At 24.6% G+C, this 19,752-nt stretch overlaps 1 protein-coding gene across 1 annotated transcript; it reads left to right on the forward strand.

Moving 5' to 3' along the window:
* The first annotated feature begins 6,846 nt into the window (after positions 1-6,846).
* LOC145849951 (enoyl-CoA delta isomerase 1, mitochondrial-like) lies at positions 6,847-15,817 on the forward strand. Its single transcript, XM_082955079.1, has 5 exons — positions 6,847-6,993; positions 9,961-10,144; positions 11,851-11,994; positions 13,823-13,986; positions 15,230-15,817. The coding sequence occupies exons 1-5, from the start codon at positions 6,858-6,860 to the stop codon at positions 15,478-15,480; spliced, it is 879 nt and encodes a 292-aa protein (XP_082811205.1). The 5' UTR covers positions 6,847-6,857; the 3' UTR covers positions 15,481-15,817.
* The last annotated feature ends 3,935 nt before the right edge of the window (positions 15,818-19,752 follow it).

Raw genomic sequence — 19,752 nt, forward strand, 5'->3', positions numbered from 1 at the left:
ACAACAACTCTAAGTGTGGTTAATCACCTAAAACAGAAGCATATAAAAGCATACAATAAATAAAAATTCTGTAAAATATACACTATTAAGTAACAAAGCAAGGTCATCACCATGTGGTGTATACAATAGTTGAACAACTGAAATCTTTTGTAGTACAGTATTCTAAATGCAGCTATAAAGTATCTGTCTGATAAGTTTAGTGCCTTTTTGGATCAACTTTTCTGAAACCATTTTTTAGAGTAATAAATTGTAGTTAAAAAAAAATCTTTTTTATTTGTTTATTTGTTATAATTTAAGTCCTGACAAGGCGTTAAACTGTATACAAGTAGTATAGACTCAATAACTGGAAAGTTCCTCTTTACACCAGGTCTTTTGACCAAGTATTTTGAGCTCTCTTTTTTTTTTTTGTTGATCAATAAACTTTTATATGTTTAGGTAATGCTTTCTTTTTGGGCTAAGATATTCTAGGCTAAGTTTTCTAAAAATTGGTTACTATAGGTCAATATTTTGATTTACTCAGTTGTTCTTCCGGCTAAGTTTTTTAAGACCAACAAATTTTAAAAAAGCATAAAAGCTTATATTTTAAATTATGATCTAATGTTACGGCATTCTAAAAGTAGGTTACTTTTTAAATATTTTAAGTTATGATGAATAAAATAAACTTAAGTTTTGTTATGGCCATTTAAATTTCTGTTACTAAAAGAAGAGCACAAAAATTTATACATTTTTTTACAGAGTTTGATTTGCTCTAAAACTAACAACTTTTTAAATACCTTACTCAAACTTTGCAGTAATGTTTTAAGAAACATAAGAGACTTTAAACGTTAAATTAGGGTTTAAAACATAAACATAGAAAAGTTACATTACTGCAAAGTTTGAATAAGGTATTTAAAGAGTTGTTAGTTTTAAAGTGAATCAAACTCTGTAAAAAATGTATGTGGTGCTCTTCTTTTAGTAATAATAACTAATTACAAATGGCTGTAACACAACTTAAGTTTATTTTATTCATCATAACATTATGTGGCCACTAAACCTGGATACCTGGAAAAACCTGTTATTTGACATTATTGTGATCTTAACTGGCTAAAGTTGGCTAAAGTAAATAAAGTCCTATAATTTCCGCATGAATAACTACAATAACAATAGCTGGCTAAAGTTAAACTTAGCTAATGTTGGCTAAAATTGGCTAAAGTATAAATTAATAAAAATGTAGTCCATTAATAATAAACAAACAAAATATAAATAAAAATCAAACATCATTCTATGATAAGTTTCATTTATAATAATATTTTTTTCAAATATAACTTTGCTTACCTAAAAAACTTAGCTTAAAACACAGTTTTCTTAACTTTTACTGTTTTAGAAGTAATCAATGTTCTTGTTTTTCACTTATCTTCTACAATTAAGCTTAAAAACCTATAAAACTTTGCAAGCATAATCTTGAATCATATATTAAACTTCATTTTAAATATTATGTCTCTATCTCGAAAATAAAATAAGTTACAACGTTTTCAAATATAACTTTGCTTACCTAAAAAACTTAGCTTAAAACACAGTTTTCTTAACTTTTACTGTTTTAGAAGTAATCAATGTTCTTGTTTTTCACTTATCTTCTACAATTAAGCTTAAAAACCTATAAAACTTTGCAAGCATAATCTTGAATCATATATTAAACTTCATTTTAAATATTATGTCTCTATCTTGAAAACAAATTAAGTTACAACGTTTTCAAATATAACTTTGCTTACCTAAAAAACTTAGCTTAAAACACAGTTTTCTTAACTTTTACTGTTTTAGAAGTAATCAATGTTCTTGTTTTTCACTTATCTTCTACAATTAAGCTTAAAAACCTATAAAACTTTGCAAGCATAATCTTGAATCATATATTAAACTTCATTTTAAATATTATGTCTCTATCTTGTAAACAAATCAAGTTACAGTAGTTTTCAAATATAACTTTGCTAACCTAAAAAAAATTAGCTTAAAACACAGTTTTTTTAACTTTTACTGTTTTAGAAGTAATCAATGTTCTTGTTTTTCACTTATCTTCTACAATTAAGCTTAAAAACCTATAAAACTTTGCAAGCATAATCTTGAATCATATATTAAACTTCATTTTAAATATTATGTCTCTATCTCGAAAACAAATTAAGTTACAACGTTTTCAAATATAACTTTGCTTACCTAAAAAACTTAGCTTAAAACACAGTTTTCTTCACTTTTACTGTTTTAGAAGTAATCAATGTTCTTGTTTTTCACTTATCTTCTACAATTAAGCTTAAAAACCTATAAAACTTTGCAAGCATAATCTTGAATCATATATTAAACTTCATTTTAAATATTATGTCTCTATCTCGAAAATAAATTAAGTTACAACGTTTTCAAATATAACTTTGCTTACCTAAAAAAATTAGCTTAAAATTAAAACACAGTTTTCTTAACTTTTACAGTTTTAGAAGTAATCGTTGTTCTTGTTTTTCACTTATCTTCTACAATCTAAGCTGTTTTTATACCTATAGGCAACTTTAATAAACTCTTCTTTTATTGAACTATAAGTCTTGTAAGTAATTTTTTTTTTCTTTAAAACCTTAATCATGAAGTTTTTAACTGTAAAAAATGTAGATTTTTCTAAATTTTCATAAAATTTCTGAACATCTTTGATGTTCTCTTTAAAAATTGTTGGGCTTATGAAAGCTTGTTCGATTTGCTCAATTTGATACTTTCGGCTGCTTTTTCTTATTCCACTCATACTTCTATTATATACTTCTGTAGATGGCGATTGATACAGAAAAGATTAATTTTTAAATTAAAAATGTTAGACAAATTGTAAAGTATACTTAAGGCTAATTTTAATCAAAATAAAAACACATTATACAAACATCTTAAACTATTTTTAGACTGTTTAACTAAAAAAATATTACAGTAAGATTCATAAAATTTGGGACACTTTTACTACAACTTCAATTTTTAGTAGACTAAATAGCTGTATACAAAGGCATTCTTAGTGAATATTACTAACACCAAAAGTCGTTTAGCATAAGTATAATCTGGTTTTAAGAAATGATTTTGTTTCCAGTTTATGACTTACTAAATAATCATATGATCAACTTCTTGTATGATTTTGAACATTATTTCATGTTTTTTTAGTTGTTTAGTTGTTGTAATATAAACTACAGATTTATTATTGAATAGCTAAACTTCATGTGTAACTTGTTTTGTATTAAACTAAATTTTACAGTGTATGTTATTTCATTTTAAGTTAAGTTTATTACACTGAGAAAACTATGTTACTAACTAAGATTTTTTAAATAAGCAAAGTTACATTTGAAAACGCTGTAACTTAATTTATTTTTGAAATAGAGACAAAAAATTAAAAATAATTTTTTATATATATTACAAGATTATGCTTGCAAAGTTTTTTGGTTTTTAAGCTTAATTGTAGAAGATAAGTGAAAAACAAGAACAACGATTACTTCTAAAACAGTAAAAGTTAAGAAAACTGTGTTTTAAGCTAAGTTTTTTAGGTAAGCAAAGTTATATTTGAAAACTACTGTAACTTGATTTGTTTACGAGATAGCGACATAATATTTAAAATGAAGTTTAATATATGATTCAAGATTATGCTTGCAAAGTTTTATAGGTTTTTAAGCTTAATTGTAGAAGATAAGTGAAAAACAAGAACAACGATTACTTCTGAAACCGTAAAAGTTAAGAAAACTGTGTTTTAAGCTAATTTTTTTTAGGTAAGCAAAGTTATATTTGAAAACGTTGTAACTTAATTTATTTTCGATATAGAGACATAATATTTAAAATGAAGTTTAATATATGATTCAAGATTATGCTTGCAAAGTTTTATAGGTTTTTAAGCTTAATTGTAGAAGATAAGTGAAAAACAAGAACAACGATTACTTCTTAAACAGTAAAAGTTAAGAAAACTGTGTTAGGTAAGCAAAGTTATATTTGAAAACGCTGTAACTTAAATTGTTTTCGAGATAGAGACATAATATTTAAAATGAAGTTTAATATATAATTTAAGATTATGCTTGCAAAGTTTTATAGGTTTTTAAGCTTAATTGTAGAAGATAAGTGAAAAACAAGAACATTGATTACTTCTAAAACAGTAAAAGTTATGAAAACTGTGTTTTAAGCTAATTTTTTTTAGGTAAGCAAAGTTATATTTGAAAACTACTGTAACTTGATTTGTTTACGAGATAGAGACATAATATTTAAAATGAAGTTTAATATATGATTCAAGATTATGCTTGCAAAGTTTTATAGGTTTTTAAGCTTAATTGTAGAAGATAAGTGAAAAACAAGAACAACGATTACTTCTAAAACTGTAAAAGTTAAGAAAACTGTGTTTTAAGCTAAGTTTTTTAGGTAAGCAAAGTTATATTTGAAAACGTTGTAACTTAATTTATTTTCGATATAGAGACATAATATTTAAAATGAAGTTTAATATATGATTCAAGATTATGCTTGCAAAGTTTTATAGGTTTTTAAGCTTAATTGTAGAAAATAAGTGAAAAACAAGAACAACGATTACTTCTAAAACAGTTTTAAGCTAAGTATTTTAAGCTAAGTTTTTTAGGTAAGCAAAGTTATATTTGAAAACGCTGTAACTTGATTTGTTTACGAGATAGAGACATAATATTTAAAATGAAGTTTAATATATGATTCAAGATTATGCTTGCAAAGTTTTATAGATTTTTAAGCTTAATTGTAGAAGATAAGTGAAAAACAAGAACGTTGATTACTTCTAAAACAGTAAAAGTTAAGAAAACTGTGTTTTAAGCTAAGTTTTTTAGGTAAGCAAAGTTATATTTGAAAACGTTGTAACTTAATTTGTTTACGAGATAGAAACATAATATTTAAAATTAAGTTTAATATATGATTCAAGATTATGCTTGCAAAGTTTTATAGGTTTTTAAGCTTAATTGTAGAAGATAAGTGAAAAACAAGAACAACGATTACTTCTAAAACAGTTTTAAGCTAAGTGTTTTAAGCTAAGTTTTCTAGGTAAGCAAAGTTTTATTTGAAAACGCTGTAACTTGATTTGTTTACAAGATAGAGACATAATATTTAAAATGAAGTTTAATATATAATTCAAGATTATGTTTGTAAAGTTTTATAGGTTTTTAAGCTTAATTGTAGAATATAAGTGTAAAACAAGAACAACGATTACTTCTAAAACAGTAAAAGTTAAGAAAACTGTGTTTTAAGCTAATTTTTTTTAGGTAAGCAAAGTTATATTTGAAAACTACTGTAACTTGATTTGTTTACGAGATAGAGACATAATATTTAAAATGAAGTTTAATATATGATTCAAGATTATGCTTGCAAAGTTTTATAGGTTTTTAAGCTTAATTGTAGAAGATAAGTGAAAATTTAGGACAACACTTACTTTTAAAAGCAAACATTTTGAAGAAGTTTCGTAAAACTATGATAGACTGTAACTTGTGTAACTTTCGAGAGTAAGATATAAATTTAGTTATGATTATTCATAAACTATTAAAGATTATGTTTTAAAAGTTATAGAGTTATTGAAGCGAAATTTTAGAAGATATGTTAAAAACAAAGTTACCCTTTTTTTTATATGCAAATATTTTAACGAGTTTCCGTAAAGTATGACAAACTATAACTTTTTTATTTTTTAGATTTTGACGCAATAGCAATTGAGGTACTTAATGTATAATTCAAGATTAGCGCAACAAATACTTTATTTAATTACAGCAAACAATTTTAAAGAATATGAAAGCTAGATTTGCGGAAACTTATCATAATTTATACTTATTATTATAAATGAAACTTATCGTAGAATGATGTTTGATTTTTTTTTATAACTTTTTTATGCTAAGCTTGTAAAAAAGTTTATATTTTGTTTGTTTATTATTAATGGACTACATTTTTATTAGTTAATACTTTAGCCAACATTAGCCAAGTTTAACTTTAGCCTAGCTACTGTTATTGTAGTTACTCAAGCGGAAATTTTAGGACTTTTTTTACTTTAGCAAACTTTAGCCAGTTAAGATCACAATTTTGACATTTCAGGCAAAAAAAAACCTAGAATTGGAAAAGTTAAACATACTTGTAATTTTGAACAAAAATCACTAAAGCCCTGGAATTTTAAACAATTTTTACATGTTAAGTAGTAAAACTTCAATTTAACATAAAAAATCTATTAAAAATAGGTAAAAATTTTTGTCGTCATCAAAATTTTTTAAATTCAAAAACACATTTAAAGTATCTTTTTAATGTTATTATACTACTTAACACAGTTTTTAACCAATACTATATCTTAACTATAAACTAAAAATAGATCCAAAAGTGTGTATTTTCAAAATCTGGAAGAAATTCAGAAAACTTGGAAGAAATTTCTCAAAAACTAATGGTCTTCCTGACAAAAACAGTTTGTTAAAATACCCTACTCTTATTTTAGATCTCAACAATTTAACCATACTACATTATGTCTGATATAACATGTTTTACAAAAAAAAACTGTTTTTATTATAAGTTCTGGTTTTCTACAAAAATATATACATATAAAAATATTTCATATAGATCAGGGGTCGGCAAACTGCGGCCCGCGGGCCACATTAAAATTTTTATTCAACTATTTTAATATACTAATTTTTACGAAAACACAACAATAAATTTTTAGTGTTATATTTAAAATATATTCTATTGCATAAATTTTTTTTCTTCAAAAAATTTGTCTTTAAGTATGTTTTTTAAAGCACATAAAAAAATGCTCCTTTTTGACCTGCCGACCCCTGATATAGATAAATCTTTATATCACTAACTTGTATACTAAATTGTAGTTTGTTTTTCTTTAAATTTAGACTTAAAATTTTAAAATGCTCTTTAAAAATCTTATTTCCAAAAATTTGAAGAATGTAAGCAAACAATCTACATATTTGTTCGCTAATCAAAGTAACAGAGCTGTTTCCTCTTCTAGTGAACTTACAAATATATTATTTGATGACAAAACTGGTTAGTAGTGTAACTTATTGTTTTAATTTGAGTATTTGTATCAGAAAAAATTTTGATAGTTTTATTTTATAAATTTAAATGTTTTTTATCATTGTAATAAATTTTTTCTTTCATTTTATATGAAAAAAAACTGGTAGAGTATAAGGTAATTTAATGAAAATACAATAAAATTATTTACTGTTATTTTTAATGTAACAAAAGTTTTTTAAAGACTTATTAAAAATTAGTAGTTTGTTTAAAAAATTGACGATTAAAATTTTTTAAAATTAAACTTAATAGTATGGTAGACCAAAAAGCTCAAATTTAAAAAAATACTGTTCACAATAAAGTGTTATTTTGTCAATGGTATGTACACTGGCAGTGACAATGTGTGTTGTTGTCATAGGGTTGAGAAGCCATAAAAAGTACCTAGAATACAGCTATCTCCCATACTTAAATATTTATTAGTTGAAGCTTTCATATAACTACATGTTTTATTTTAAAAACTAAAATATTGTTGGTAATTTAAGTTTGCACCCCTTATGGCTTCAGGGTTGCCACACACTCAGGGAAACTCATGGTATTTTAAAATTCTAGAAAATCTCAGGGTAACTCAGGATATTTTGACTTATTTTTAAACTTAGGATGAGTCAGGGCAGTTTTGATTTATTTTTTAAAATCTTTGGATGGTTTTAAGATTTTTTTATTCAGGGCAGATTTTTTTCTAGATCTAGAATGAGGTTTAGTTGATCCAGTTTCTGTATTTTCTTATTTTATATACCCAATTTTCTTTAAAAACATAAGTTTTATTTATTTTGAAATGCTTGTTAAAATTTTTATTTAGCCTTGCAGTTTGCTCTTCACTACTTTAAGAAATGTCATTGTAATTTTGTTTTAAATCTGCAATTGTTTTTATCATTATTTGACTTGATTCATGCAAGTGAGTACTTTATGTGGTAAAGTTTAAAGTTGTTTAATTAGAATAGGTATAGGCAACGTTTATAATTGGTGGGCTGGATCTGGAAAAATTAAATTTATGGCTAAACAGAGCATTTTGAATTATTAATCTACTGGATAGACTGATCTTGCCAGATAATCCTTTTATAAATCCGAGTCTGGCCAGATCCTAATCAGAAACTATTATCAGACCGGATACTAATTTTTAAATAAGTTCCAGATTCTGTTGGATCCTAACTCTAAATATCAATTTGGATCTAGCCCGATAATAGTTTTATAGTTCCTGTATATCACTATTTTGAAACCATTTAATTCACGGAAAAAAAGTATGACATTTCAAGTTAATGTTTATAAAGTATTCAGATTTCAACATTTATTACAACCTTGGGTAGAGTTAAATACTAATTTTATAAATACAATAGTTTATTACTAAAAAATACTTGAGGCAACCTTTGCCTTGTTTATTTTAACAAAAATTTTGTCAATTATTTAAAATTTTTCTTTGAGGGTATTGTCACACTGAAGTTCATCCTCACACCAAACTTATTGTTAAGTGAAACTATGATATTTATGTACTTTTTTTATTAACTTTACAAATTTATGGTTTTATGTCTTAAACGCGTCTTAAAACTTTCCCTAAACTTTATTTAATTGTAAAATTGAATAGTTTGACTAAAAAAGTTGTCAATTACTTGTTGGAAAATAATATAAAACTACTTTTCTTAATTTTTATAAAAACAACTCACTATATATTTGAGAAAAGTCATTGATATTGTAGTTTGCCAAAGGTAGATATGTAAAATATCATAATTAAATAAACACTTTGCTTGGGGTAATTTGACAAAAGGATATTTCAAATAAGTTTGAACAAAAATAATTTTAGGAAAAAACAGTGTTTTTATAACTCTAAAAAAAATTTCAAACAAGTTTTTAAAATATAACTAATGCATTTGTTTTGAAAAAAATATGGTACGAAGTTCTATACAAGTTTTGTAATATTGACCTTGGCGTGCTGGTCACTTCACTTGCTGGCTAGTTGCGGGCCGGATTCGATTAAAACTTAAAAAAGGTTAGGGGCTGGTCATTACCACTTTGCCAACTGGATCCAGCCCACCTTTAGTTTAGAATGTCACAGAAAAATTCAAACCTTTTTTATCATATATAAAGTTATATATCCACAATTTTTGTTTTTTAATCTCAACTTAATCAAACTTTTATCGCTTAATCTTTGAAGACAGTATTTCATGTAAGTTTAGTGAAGATATAATGTAGAATTATACACATACAACCTTTTAATTGTTAATAAGAAAAATAAACATGAGGTATAACTAGTTTACGCTAGAGACAAAAAAAATTAAAGAAAATAAAGAAAACTTAGGATGACTCAAGGAAGTTTAAGGTCACTCAGAGCAGTTATTTGACTTAAAGAGTGGCAATCCTGTATCAAAATTAATATTTTTGTTAAAAAATAGATAAAATTGTTTGTAATTCAAGCAGTTTAAATAATATTTTTTTACTGGAAAAGCATTTTTTCTAGTTAATTTTATTATAATTAAACTAATACTTGAGGTAATTATTTAAATACAAAGTATTTTTTTGATTATAATAGTGTTTTACTTAATATCAAATCATTTTATTTTCATATTGAAGTATTAAATCTTAATAACTAATTTAAACTTTGCATGTAATTCTTACAAATTATAAAAATTCTAAAATTATTACTTAATTTTACTTATTTTGAAGTTTTATTAAGATTTGCTCTAAAATAAATTCATTTAAGAATAAGTTCAAACCAAAAATTTAAAATATTAGTTTTAGTAACTTTAAAGCAAACTTTCAAAACATTATATCTAGTAGTATGTAGCAACAAAATATTAAATCTATGAAAACATTTTTTTTTTTAGTTATTTGACTATAAATTTTAGTTTATCTTTTTATCTTAGTTCTTTGCTACTAACAAACTTTATACTACTGTTGCTAATTAAGAGTTGTACAGTGATGATTAATAACTTTTTATTTTTGCTACTTCAGGATTGGCTTCATTGAAGTTAAGCAATGCACCAGTTAATAGTTTCAGTAAAAACTTTCTTATGTCAGTTACAGCAGATTTTAAGTCGCTAGAAGCAAATTCTGATGTTAAAGGAATATTACTATCTTCTGCATTTGAAGGACGTGTATTTTCAGCTGGATTTGATATTCTTGAAATGTTTAATAAGTAAGATTTTTGTCATTCTTTTTAAGCTATAAGTTTTCATAGTATGATAATCTTACATTTACATTAACAAATAAGTTTCTGTCTATGTAGTTTATTCACAAAAAGTAATAAATTCTATAAGGTACAACAAAGTACATACAACAACAAAAACAATTAAATAATTTAAAAGAATAGACAGGCCAATACTTATACATGTCTCAAAATTCTATGATAGAATAAGTTAAAACAAAACATCTATCTATTATCTTTTCAAAATACTACCTAATTTAAACTCACTACATAATATAAAATCTCAAAACCAAGTCGTACATAAAAATAGTTAAATTTTAGGACTAACCTTGTTTATATTTTTATATTGAAAAATACAATTTCAATCTACCTTTTACAACTTGTTTATAAACTGATGTTGTTCATGTTTTTTAAGTGTCTTTCAGTTAAGTAGCCTAAGTTTTAATGCGTAGGTCCAGCGTTGAATAAAAAAAACCAGAAGTACTAGTATATATTGAAAAATGTATTTAATTGAAATGTTTTTAATTTTCAAATCTCATAAGAAAGTTTTGATCTATGCTTTTCTTTTTATACTTTAGTTTTAAAATTTTTCTTTACGTTTTTATAGTGTTTAATCTTAGCTAAAAATATTTACAATACTGTGTATTTTTATTATCAACCTCTTTTGTATTTAAAAGCTTAAGTAACAATTCAAATTACAACTTTTTAAAATCCAACAAATCAGACATTTATGAAGTTCTAAAAGCAGTCGTATGTCAAGATGTAACTTGCATGTAAATTAAATAAAAAAACCACAACAATTAAAAAAAGTTGTTGTGATAAATAATATCTATTAGAACAGATAATTCATAATTGCTAAATAGAGATATTTTTCAATTTTAAAATAAGTTTTTGGCATAAGTCTAAAAATAAACTGAAAATTTTAAAAAGGCCAAAAACTAAGATTATGATGGTTATAAAAAATTACTAAAATAGATAGTTAAAAATAACTCAGAATATCAAAACTAGAAATGTAATAATGAGAATTCTTTTTTACATGTTTGTGCACAATTGAATGATAAACTCAAAACAATACTTTACTACTTTCTATATTCACTTTTGTTAAGTAAGTTTTTGTATTTTAAGTTGTGATCTTGGGTTTAAAACTCTTATACAGCGATGTGTGTCATTTTATTTTCAAGAACAACAAAAAGTTTCACATTAATATTTCTTGATAAATATAGTTATCAGTTAGCACAAGTTTATAACTTAAAATCATAAAGGTGTAATATAAAAACTAAAGATAGGTTTTATATATTAAAGCATGTTATCGAACAAAATAGTACATTTTGTAAGTTAGTTTGGTTTAGTAAAAAGTTCAGTTTAGGAAAAACTTTCAATAAGATATTTAGAAATTATTTGAAATTTAAAAATGATCAAAAACTCTAATTACCTTAAACAAGTGGTTATTTTACTTGTATGTGGTGTCCTATTTTTGGGTCGTATCTATCTTTTTGAAACTAATTGGATTCATATTTCATTAGTAGAATATAGTTTAACTTGAGTTGATGTAGCCTCGTTTTTTATGTTTCTCTAAGCTATAGCTAAAACATTTTTATTTATATATATTACTATAGCTGTTTTTTAAATTTTATAAAACATTATAAAAAGACAATTATATCCTTTAAATTTTTAAATCTTTTTCTTCATTTTGATAGACCAGAAGAAGATTTACGTGCATTTTGGAGTGCAGTGCACGAATGGTATTTTCAGGTATTTGGTTCAAAGAAGCCAATAGTGGCAGCAATTAACGGACACTCTCCAGCTGGTGGTTGTGCGCTTTCACTCATGTGCGATTACAGGTTTACTTGTTTGTACTAAAGCAGGGGTCGGCAAACCGCGGCCCATCAAAAAAAATTTTGCAGCCCGCGAGCATGTAAATGTGGCCCGCTAAGCAAAAATATATTTTAAGTTATTTTTTTTTCGGTATCTTGGTCTAATCTAATTAATTTTGTTTTAATTCCCTGTATAACATATTAAAACAATTTAAAGACTTTACTGCTTTAGCTTAAAAATGTGAAAAAGACAGATTAGCATTCAACCAGGGTTTTTTCTCAGTTTCATAATAACTTTCTTCTTACAACAGCAAGTTATTATCTGAAAAAAGAGTGTAAAGAGTGCTTAGATTTAGTAAATTAGTTATATAATACCTATTTAGTAAATAAACTAGTGCAAACTTTTTCCAATTTATACAATAGTAATGCACAGTAGTTCTAAAATGTCATTTTTTTACAGTTTAGGTTTTTTTTACATGTTTTTTATACATTAGTTTCTTTTACAGTTTTATTATTACTAAATGTTATATTTGAGTGTACATAAAATATTTAAAACAGCATAATATTAAGAAAAAAAATTTGGTTTTGACACATTTTAGTTTTTTAGAAGTTTTCTTTGCACTTTAAGTTAGTTCCTATGCACACTAATGTACAAAGATGCTCATGTTTTAGACTACGTTTTATTTAATACTTAGGTTAGATTAGGTTTAGTTTATGCATAATTTTCTAACATTATCGTTTCTACATGTAGTATCTAAATGTGCACAGACACATTTAAAACAATATATACGACATAAATTAAAATAGGTTTTTGTTAGGTATACTTTTTCATTTTTCTATCAATGTTTTTTGGCAATTTAAGTTAATTTTTATGCGTTGCATACTAATATACACAGTTGCTGTTTTTTGGAACTACCTATTTAATACAAACTAGATTTAGGGATGGTAAGTTTATTAAGTTTGTACGATGTTAATCAAAATAGTTCAAATTCAAGTAAATAAACAACTAAACATTGCTACAAACTAAGACTATGATTATTTGAAGACTTCAAATCTCAGGCCAATTTAATAATTTTTCAGGTTTTGGCTTGAATTGATTTTTGTATACTAAAATATTAGGCTAGTTTTGGTCACTTAGGCTAACTTTTTTGCTTTAAGATATTTAGTTTAACTTATTAAGTGTTTAAAAAAGTACAAAGTTTATTAAGACTTAACTATATTAGTCATGTAAATTTTATTCCAATAAATGTTTATAATTTAGATAGGCATTCTATGTGTAGCTAAAAGTCATTTAAGATAATAAAGTTAATAAAAATAAAACTTTCTCTAGTGTGACTAAAACTAAAACCAAAAGATTATTTAAATGTCACTAAAACTAAAACTGCGGTTTGCAAAGTTTTTAGAAATTTTGAGTTTGGCCTGCGAGTACCAACTGCCTGCTGACCCCTGTACTAAAGTTATCTTGAAGTACTAGTGAAATAATTTTCAACAATTTTTTTTTCGTATAAAACTTGCTGAATATTAATAGATGAATATTTGTTACAAAATATTTTTTAAATTTAAGCTTATACCTTTTCTAGTAAATTTAAAGTTAAAAAACAAATAATAAGATAATTTGATTGTAATCAACAAAGCATGACTTTATATTTAAAATTTTTAACCGAAATTCAGTAGTACAGTACTATTAAAAACTACCAAATAAACCTTTATAATAACAGGGTCGTATATATTGAAGTTAATCTAGTCTAATAGTGATATTAGAATAAAATTTTTTAGTTTCAAATATATCATGCAGAAAGTTTATTATATGTTTTTTTGAACGAAAAAGTCAAAAATTGTTCATTTGTTTCAACAGAGTAATGGCAGAAGATAGGGTAATTGGTTTGAATGAAACACAACTAGGAATTGTTGCTCCTTTTTTCTTTGCTGACTTGATGGAAAGAGCTATTGGAACAAGATATACTGAACTCGCCTTACTTGCTGGCACCTTGTTTAAAAGTCAAGATGCTCAAAAAATTGGTTTTTATTTTTTGTTCTACAGTATTTTCCATAGTTTTCTACATATTTTGTTCTATCATTTTTAAGTTTCTTCTATTTTTAAACTTTTATTTTATTGTTTGTAGGCAATTGCTCATTAGTTTTTAAGCTATACATGTTTAAGTAATGTTATTGTAACTTTTTTATTTAATCAGACAAAGTAATGATATAAATCGACAACTAAAGTCTAGTCAAACAGTTTTTGTTTAACAAGAAACAGTATTTAATTTTTCCAACAAAATAGTTTTATATTTTAAACAGGGTTTAAGTTATAAGGATTTTGATAAAGTTTCAGATAAAAAGTCACTCTTTTTATATATAATTTTTTTAGTGATATAAAAGAGTTACTTCTGTTAAAAAGATCTTTACTAAACCTAAAATATTTTAAAAACAGTAAATACAAATTTTCTATTTTAGATTTTTTTTATAATGTGTTCCACGTAAAGCGATTATTAAAAAACTAGCAAATTTATATTGTGATAAGCATTTTGTTTAAAACATATCGTAAATAAGTAGACTTTAATAGAAAACTTGTATTTTTTTTTACAGTACTTTTATCAAACTAATTTAATTTTGATATTTTTATTTAAATATAACTGAAGTTTAATTTAACCTAAAAGTTTTTATATAAAATCGCTGCACTTACACTTAGTCTTATTAAAGACAATATCCACTAAATATAAAATGTGTACGGTTAATTTTATTTTAGGTTTTTTTTGTGTTAAAAAAAGTTTAGGCTATCACAAATAAAAGGGCCGATTGTTTTCTACAAACTAGTTTAATAAAATACAAACAAAAACTTTTAATATGGTTTATTTTTATACACAATCTCAAGTCAAGTCATGTCTCATTGTTAAACTAATTTATTCCACGTTTTATAAAGTTTAATTTAAAGTAAGGTTTTTGCTGTAGAAATTAGTAATAAATATAAATGTTATAAATTTTTTAGTTAAAACCAGTACCAAAACCAAACTATTGAAAAAATAATTCAAAGTTATTTACTGGAGTATTGAGTTTAATTAGCCTTCAGTTTACTTTTTGCTTTTTGTACACACTAGGAAAAAGATAATGATCTTTGAAACTTTTACATTAGTTGTAACTGGTAGACAGTTTTTTTATTAAGTTTTTATCAAAATAAAAAAATAAAAAGTTTATAATAACAAACTATATTAACAAAAAGTATCTCAAAAATCTTTTTGAAAAACTTATTTTTTTGTAAAAACAGGTTTGGTTGATCGAGTCGTTCCGCTGGATGAGGTAGAGAAAACGGCAACCAATCAGCTGCTGATGATGTCGAAAATCCCCCAACCCGCGTACGGCATCACCAAGGAGCTGATGAGGGGGAATACCCTCCGCAAGTTGGATGCCACCAGGGAGGCTGATATACAGGTATTTGTAGACTTGATTCAGAAGCCGATCGTGCAGAAAGCCATCGCCATGTACCTGCAGCAGCTCAAGAAGAAGAAGTCAAAATAAACTTGACAGTTTTGAAAGCTTCGTATAATATTTTGATAATTAAACATATTTTTAGTTTGTAATCAATGAATATTTATAAGACTAACAAGCAGTAAAACTCTTATTTAAATAATTTATTCAAATAAATTTCCACTTGTTATGTCCTTTTAATTTGCTGAAAAATATATAATAAATATATTTTAATCCCTTTAGTCTAATTATTTGAACTCGCTAAGTGTTTTCAAAAACTTTGTTAACTTATTAAGATTTATTGTTTAGTCAATTAAGTTTTGTAAAAAATAAGTGTATTTAAAACTTCTGCAAAGATTTTCATTAGTTTGTTTGTTATTGTTATATTTGCTCTTAGAACTTTATTTTATTAATGAGACATTTAACTTGATTGAGTTTATCAGTTTTTTCATACTTAAAATATACTGATATAAAAATGTATTAATTAGTTACAAAAGTTACGCAAATACTACAAATTTTATGTTTAATAAAGCAATCTTTTGATAACATAGTTTGATTATAAAACTTTTGTTAAACTACGTAGCATCATATACATTTTTTAAAGTTCTCCAGGTTTACAAAATTTCTTTAAGGTTTAACAAAATTTCTTCCTGGTTTTTGAAAGTACATCTTTTTTTGACCATTTTAAGTAGTAAATTAATCTTAATTTTAAAAAATGTGCTTTTTAACAGGCTTAAACTACTAAAAGAATGTTTATTATTAGTATTCAATATTTGTTTTATTCTTCTGTTTGTTATTGATAAAATTATCCTCTGCTCAGTTTTAGCTAATAATAGGTATCTAATTTGGTGCCAAAAAGCTTGTAAGCATCAATTGTGGTTAGGTTTCACGGTTGAATAGTTTTATCTCCAAGAAAATATATCAGCCAATCAGCGACACATGTGTAGAGAGTTCAGCCCATTTGTTTTTTTATAAAATGTCCCTCTATCCAATTTAAATCACTCCAATCACACCTGGTCAGCAACTTCATTGTTATTTAGGTCTCATTTAGCTTTTCTAAAACTATTTTTAAAAATTTTGAAATACTTTCTTTGTCTTTAGAAAAGTGTTTTTAATATCCGCCAAGTATTTTATTGATTATCAAGTGTGCAGTTTGTAAAACTATGTCTTTGAAATATTGTTATTAACAACTAACTTTTATTTGATTGAATTTTATGTATATTTAATCAAAAACTAATATAAGTGTTTTTTGTGTTTGTTTTAAGTTATAATATTGTCTGCATCATAAGCAATCTTGTTTATAAAATCGTTTTATTTTAAAATAAGTTACTTATTTTTATGTTAAGTTATTTTAAAAGATGTGATAAGGTTAAATTTATGTTACATAATATATATACATAGAAAAACATATCATATGTCTAAAAGTTTATTTTTTTGTTAAAATGAAAAATGCAAATTAAGTGCGCCTGACAGCCGTAGTTGTTACTTATGTTTATGCGGACCTGGCGATTAACTGACTTAACATCGTTGACGGTTACTTAACTTTCACTAAAAGCCACTTTCAACTGCTAAAACACTATCAACTGTTACATAAGAAACTATTAAATTAGAATAAATAAAGTCTTTATATAGTAATTTTATACAAAAAATACTTCTGTAACCTTATAAACTATATGGTAAGTTATTATTTATGCAACAAACAAAATAGGAAAACAATTACTTTATAACTTTTATTAGAAAATAATTTAATAAAAAGAAAGTTTATTATTTTGTTTGACAAAAACAATAAAAAAAATTTTAGATAGTTGCAGCTGTATTAGTTTTCAGAATATCAAAACTTATACAAAATTTTACATAAGAAAAAATTAATTTTAAGAAATTGTTACTTGTTAAAACAAATTATAGTACTTACTACTTACTTGATTTTAAAGATTTATAAACGACATTATTGTACACATATATAAACGGGTGGGTAAAATGCACGAAGTCACTTTTGCACGGGTTTAAAAACGTTTAAGTTATTATTATTTTTTATTAACTTTAAAGAAATACTTCAAAAGTCGTTTAAAGTTTCGATAAATGAAAACAATTAATAGTGCAGTTTATATACCTAATGATTCAATCATAAATATAAAATGCTAATAAAACAAATATTAACGAAAATAAAGTACATTGCAATTGACACTTACATTTTTAATCATTTAGAAATAAATGTAAAAATAAAAAACATTTATTTAGAACTATATGCTTAGAAAAAATTTTGTTAGTGTAGCTTGTCGTTTGAGTTTAGCTGACACTTTTAATCGCTTTTTTTAAATAATTTTTATAACCCAAAACTAGCTTTTTGAACAAACAAAATTTAATAAAATCATGATCAGTTTTAAAATTAGTAATAACACATGTAGTGAATTAAAGTTGTTTATACAAAAGTAAAAACTTAAATTAATTTAGATCTTTTTTAAAGTTTTTTTTTCTTAGTTTGCAATTAGTGAACTATTAAATAGATTTTACGATTTTTGTTGATTGTGTCTATTCAAAGTAAAGTCTCACTAAACTCTGCCTTCTGTTTTTTACTTTTATTGAGAATAGTTTTGACTTTTCGAAAATTTTTACATGTTTTAGATAAATATTTTTTATTATTAGCCATTAATATTACCTATATTTTCTTGCTAGGCCTGACTAAACTTTATTTCTTATTATGCTGTATGTCTTGGAATATTGTTTACCTGTTTTTTATAAAAACAAATTTATAAGATATTAAAAAAATTGTTAAGTTTTTTCTATTTACTTGCAAAATATTTTATTTTAATATAAACGTTGTTGTTTAATAATAATAAGTTAAGCATCAATGTTATATTGGTAACTTTACATTTGTCCATTTACAGAAAATTATATTTGAATTAAAATATGATTTTTATACAGCTTTAAACAAAATTTTTTAGTTAGAGGATTTTTTTGAACTGAGAAAATTTTGCGCACCCGCTAATAAAAATACCACGCTAAGCCACTGGTGTCCAATACAAACTATTTTTACCACCAAATTTGTACACTAAAACTTAATTATTAAAATTAAATGTTTTACGCTGGAACATAATAATAACTTTATTTAGATGTAAACAAACCATCAAGCTAAACTTCTTTCATGAACACAGGTCAGATTAAAAAAAGTTAATGAAAAAGTTTATACTATTGCAAACTTTTAGTACAGTATTCGCCTTACTATACTTAAAAAATATTTTAATTCTCAGTAAATTTAATTTTTTTTACTGTAAGTAATCATTTGTTTGTACAAAAAGTGAGCAATTAAGTTGGCGTTATTGTACCAACCAGTAAAATTCATGAATTTCTGTCACAAGTTATTTAAAGCACCAATGTAAATTATCTTAGTGAAATTTCATAGAACAAAAAACGTTTAAACGCTTTAATGGTTGCTATACGACGAAAACTTTAGAAAAACTATAAATCTCTTTTTTTATATGGATCGACCACTAGGTTTTAATTTTACAGTGATCAACTCAGACAGTTTTCAAAGCCGTTTTTAAATCTCCAACGCCATTAAGCAATACACTTTCTATAATTATAAAAACATTAATTAAATTAATGTTAATATTTCTATTTTTTTTTACTTTAGTTGAATGATTTGAAGAAGTTGATGAGTTTTTTATTTTAATTTTTGCTGCCATTTCGCAACTAACAAGTTTATTATGTGAAAAATGAAAAGACAAGTATTAGCATCAAATTTTGTAGTATAAACAGTTTGTATTGGACACATAACCATGTATACAAAAACGGTCCAATGACCAATTTAATTAACACCCGTTTGAGATAAAACCTAGAAGCATAGAAATAAAATCTTTCGATGCTTTAAGACAGTCTTGTCAAAGTTAAAGCTTAAGATATGAAAATATTTTAAGAAAGTGTTCTATAATTTAAAATATATAACTTCACAAAAACTTCTTGATATGCTAAAAATAATAATCAAGTTCAAAAACATTTCATCTCATAAATATAAAATATTAATTGATTTTCAATAGTGTTATCTTAGAGCACAAAACTTTTAAAAGTATTTTTTTAAATTGCCTGGTAAATAAAACAAATTATGTGTGTTATATTGGCAGTACTTCAATAATACTTTGGAAATATTACAAGCTCTTTAGTCAGTAAACAAAAGTCAACTCTTTTATTTAAATTTAAAGACTTGAAATTACAATAAGTAAGTACTTCAAGTATTTTAAACTTACAGTTTTATTTTAGTATAGTTGTTGTTTGTAAAGGAAAAAAAAAGTAACATAATGAATGATATAATAAGTCGAGGTTTTGATA

Source organism: Thalia democratica, chromosome 2, assembly GCF_965202585.1.
Source record: "Thalia democratica chromosome 2, ktThaDemo2.hap1.1, whole genome shotgun sequence".
Classification (NCBI taxonomy): domain Eukaryota; kingdom Metazoa; phylum Chordata; class Thaliacea; order Salpida; family Salpidae; genus Thalia; species Thalia democratica.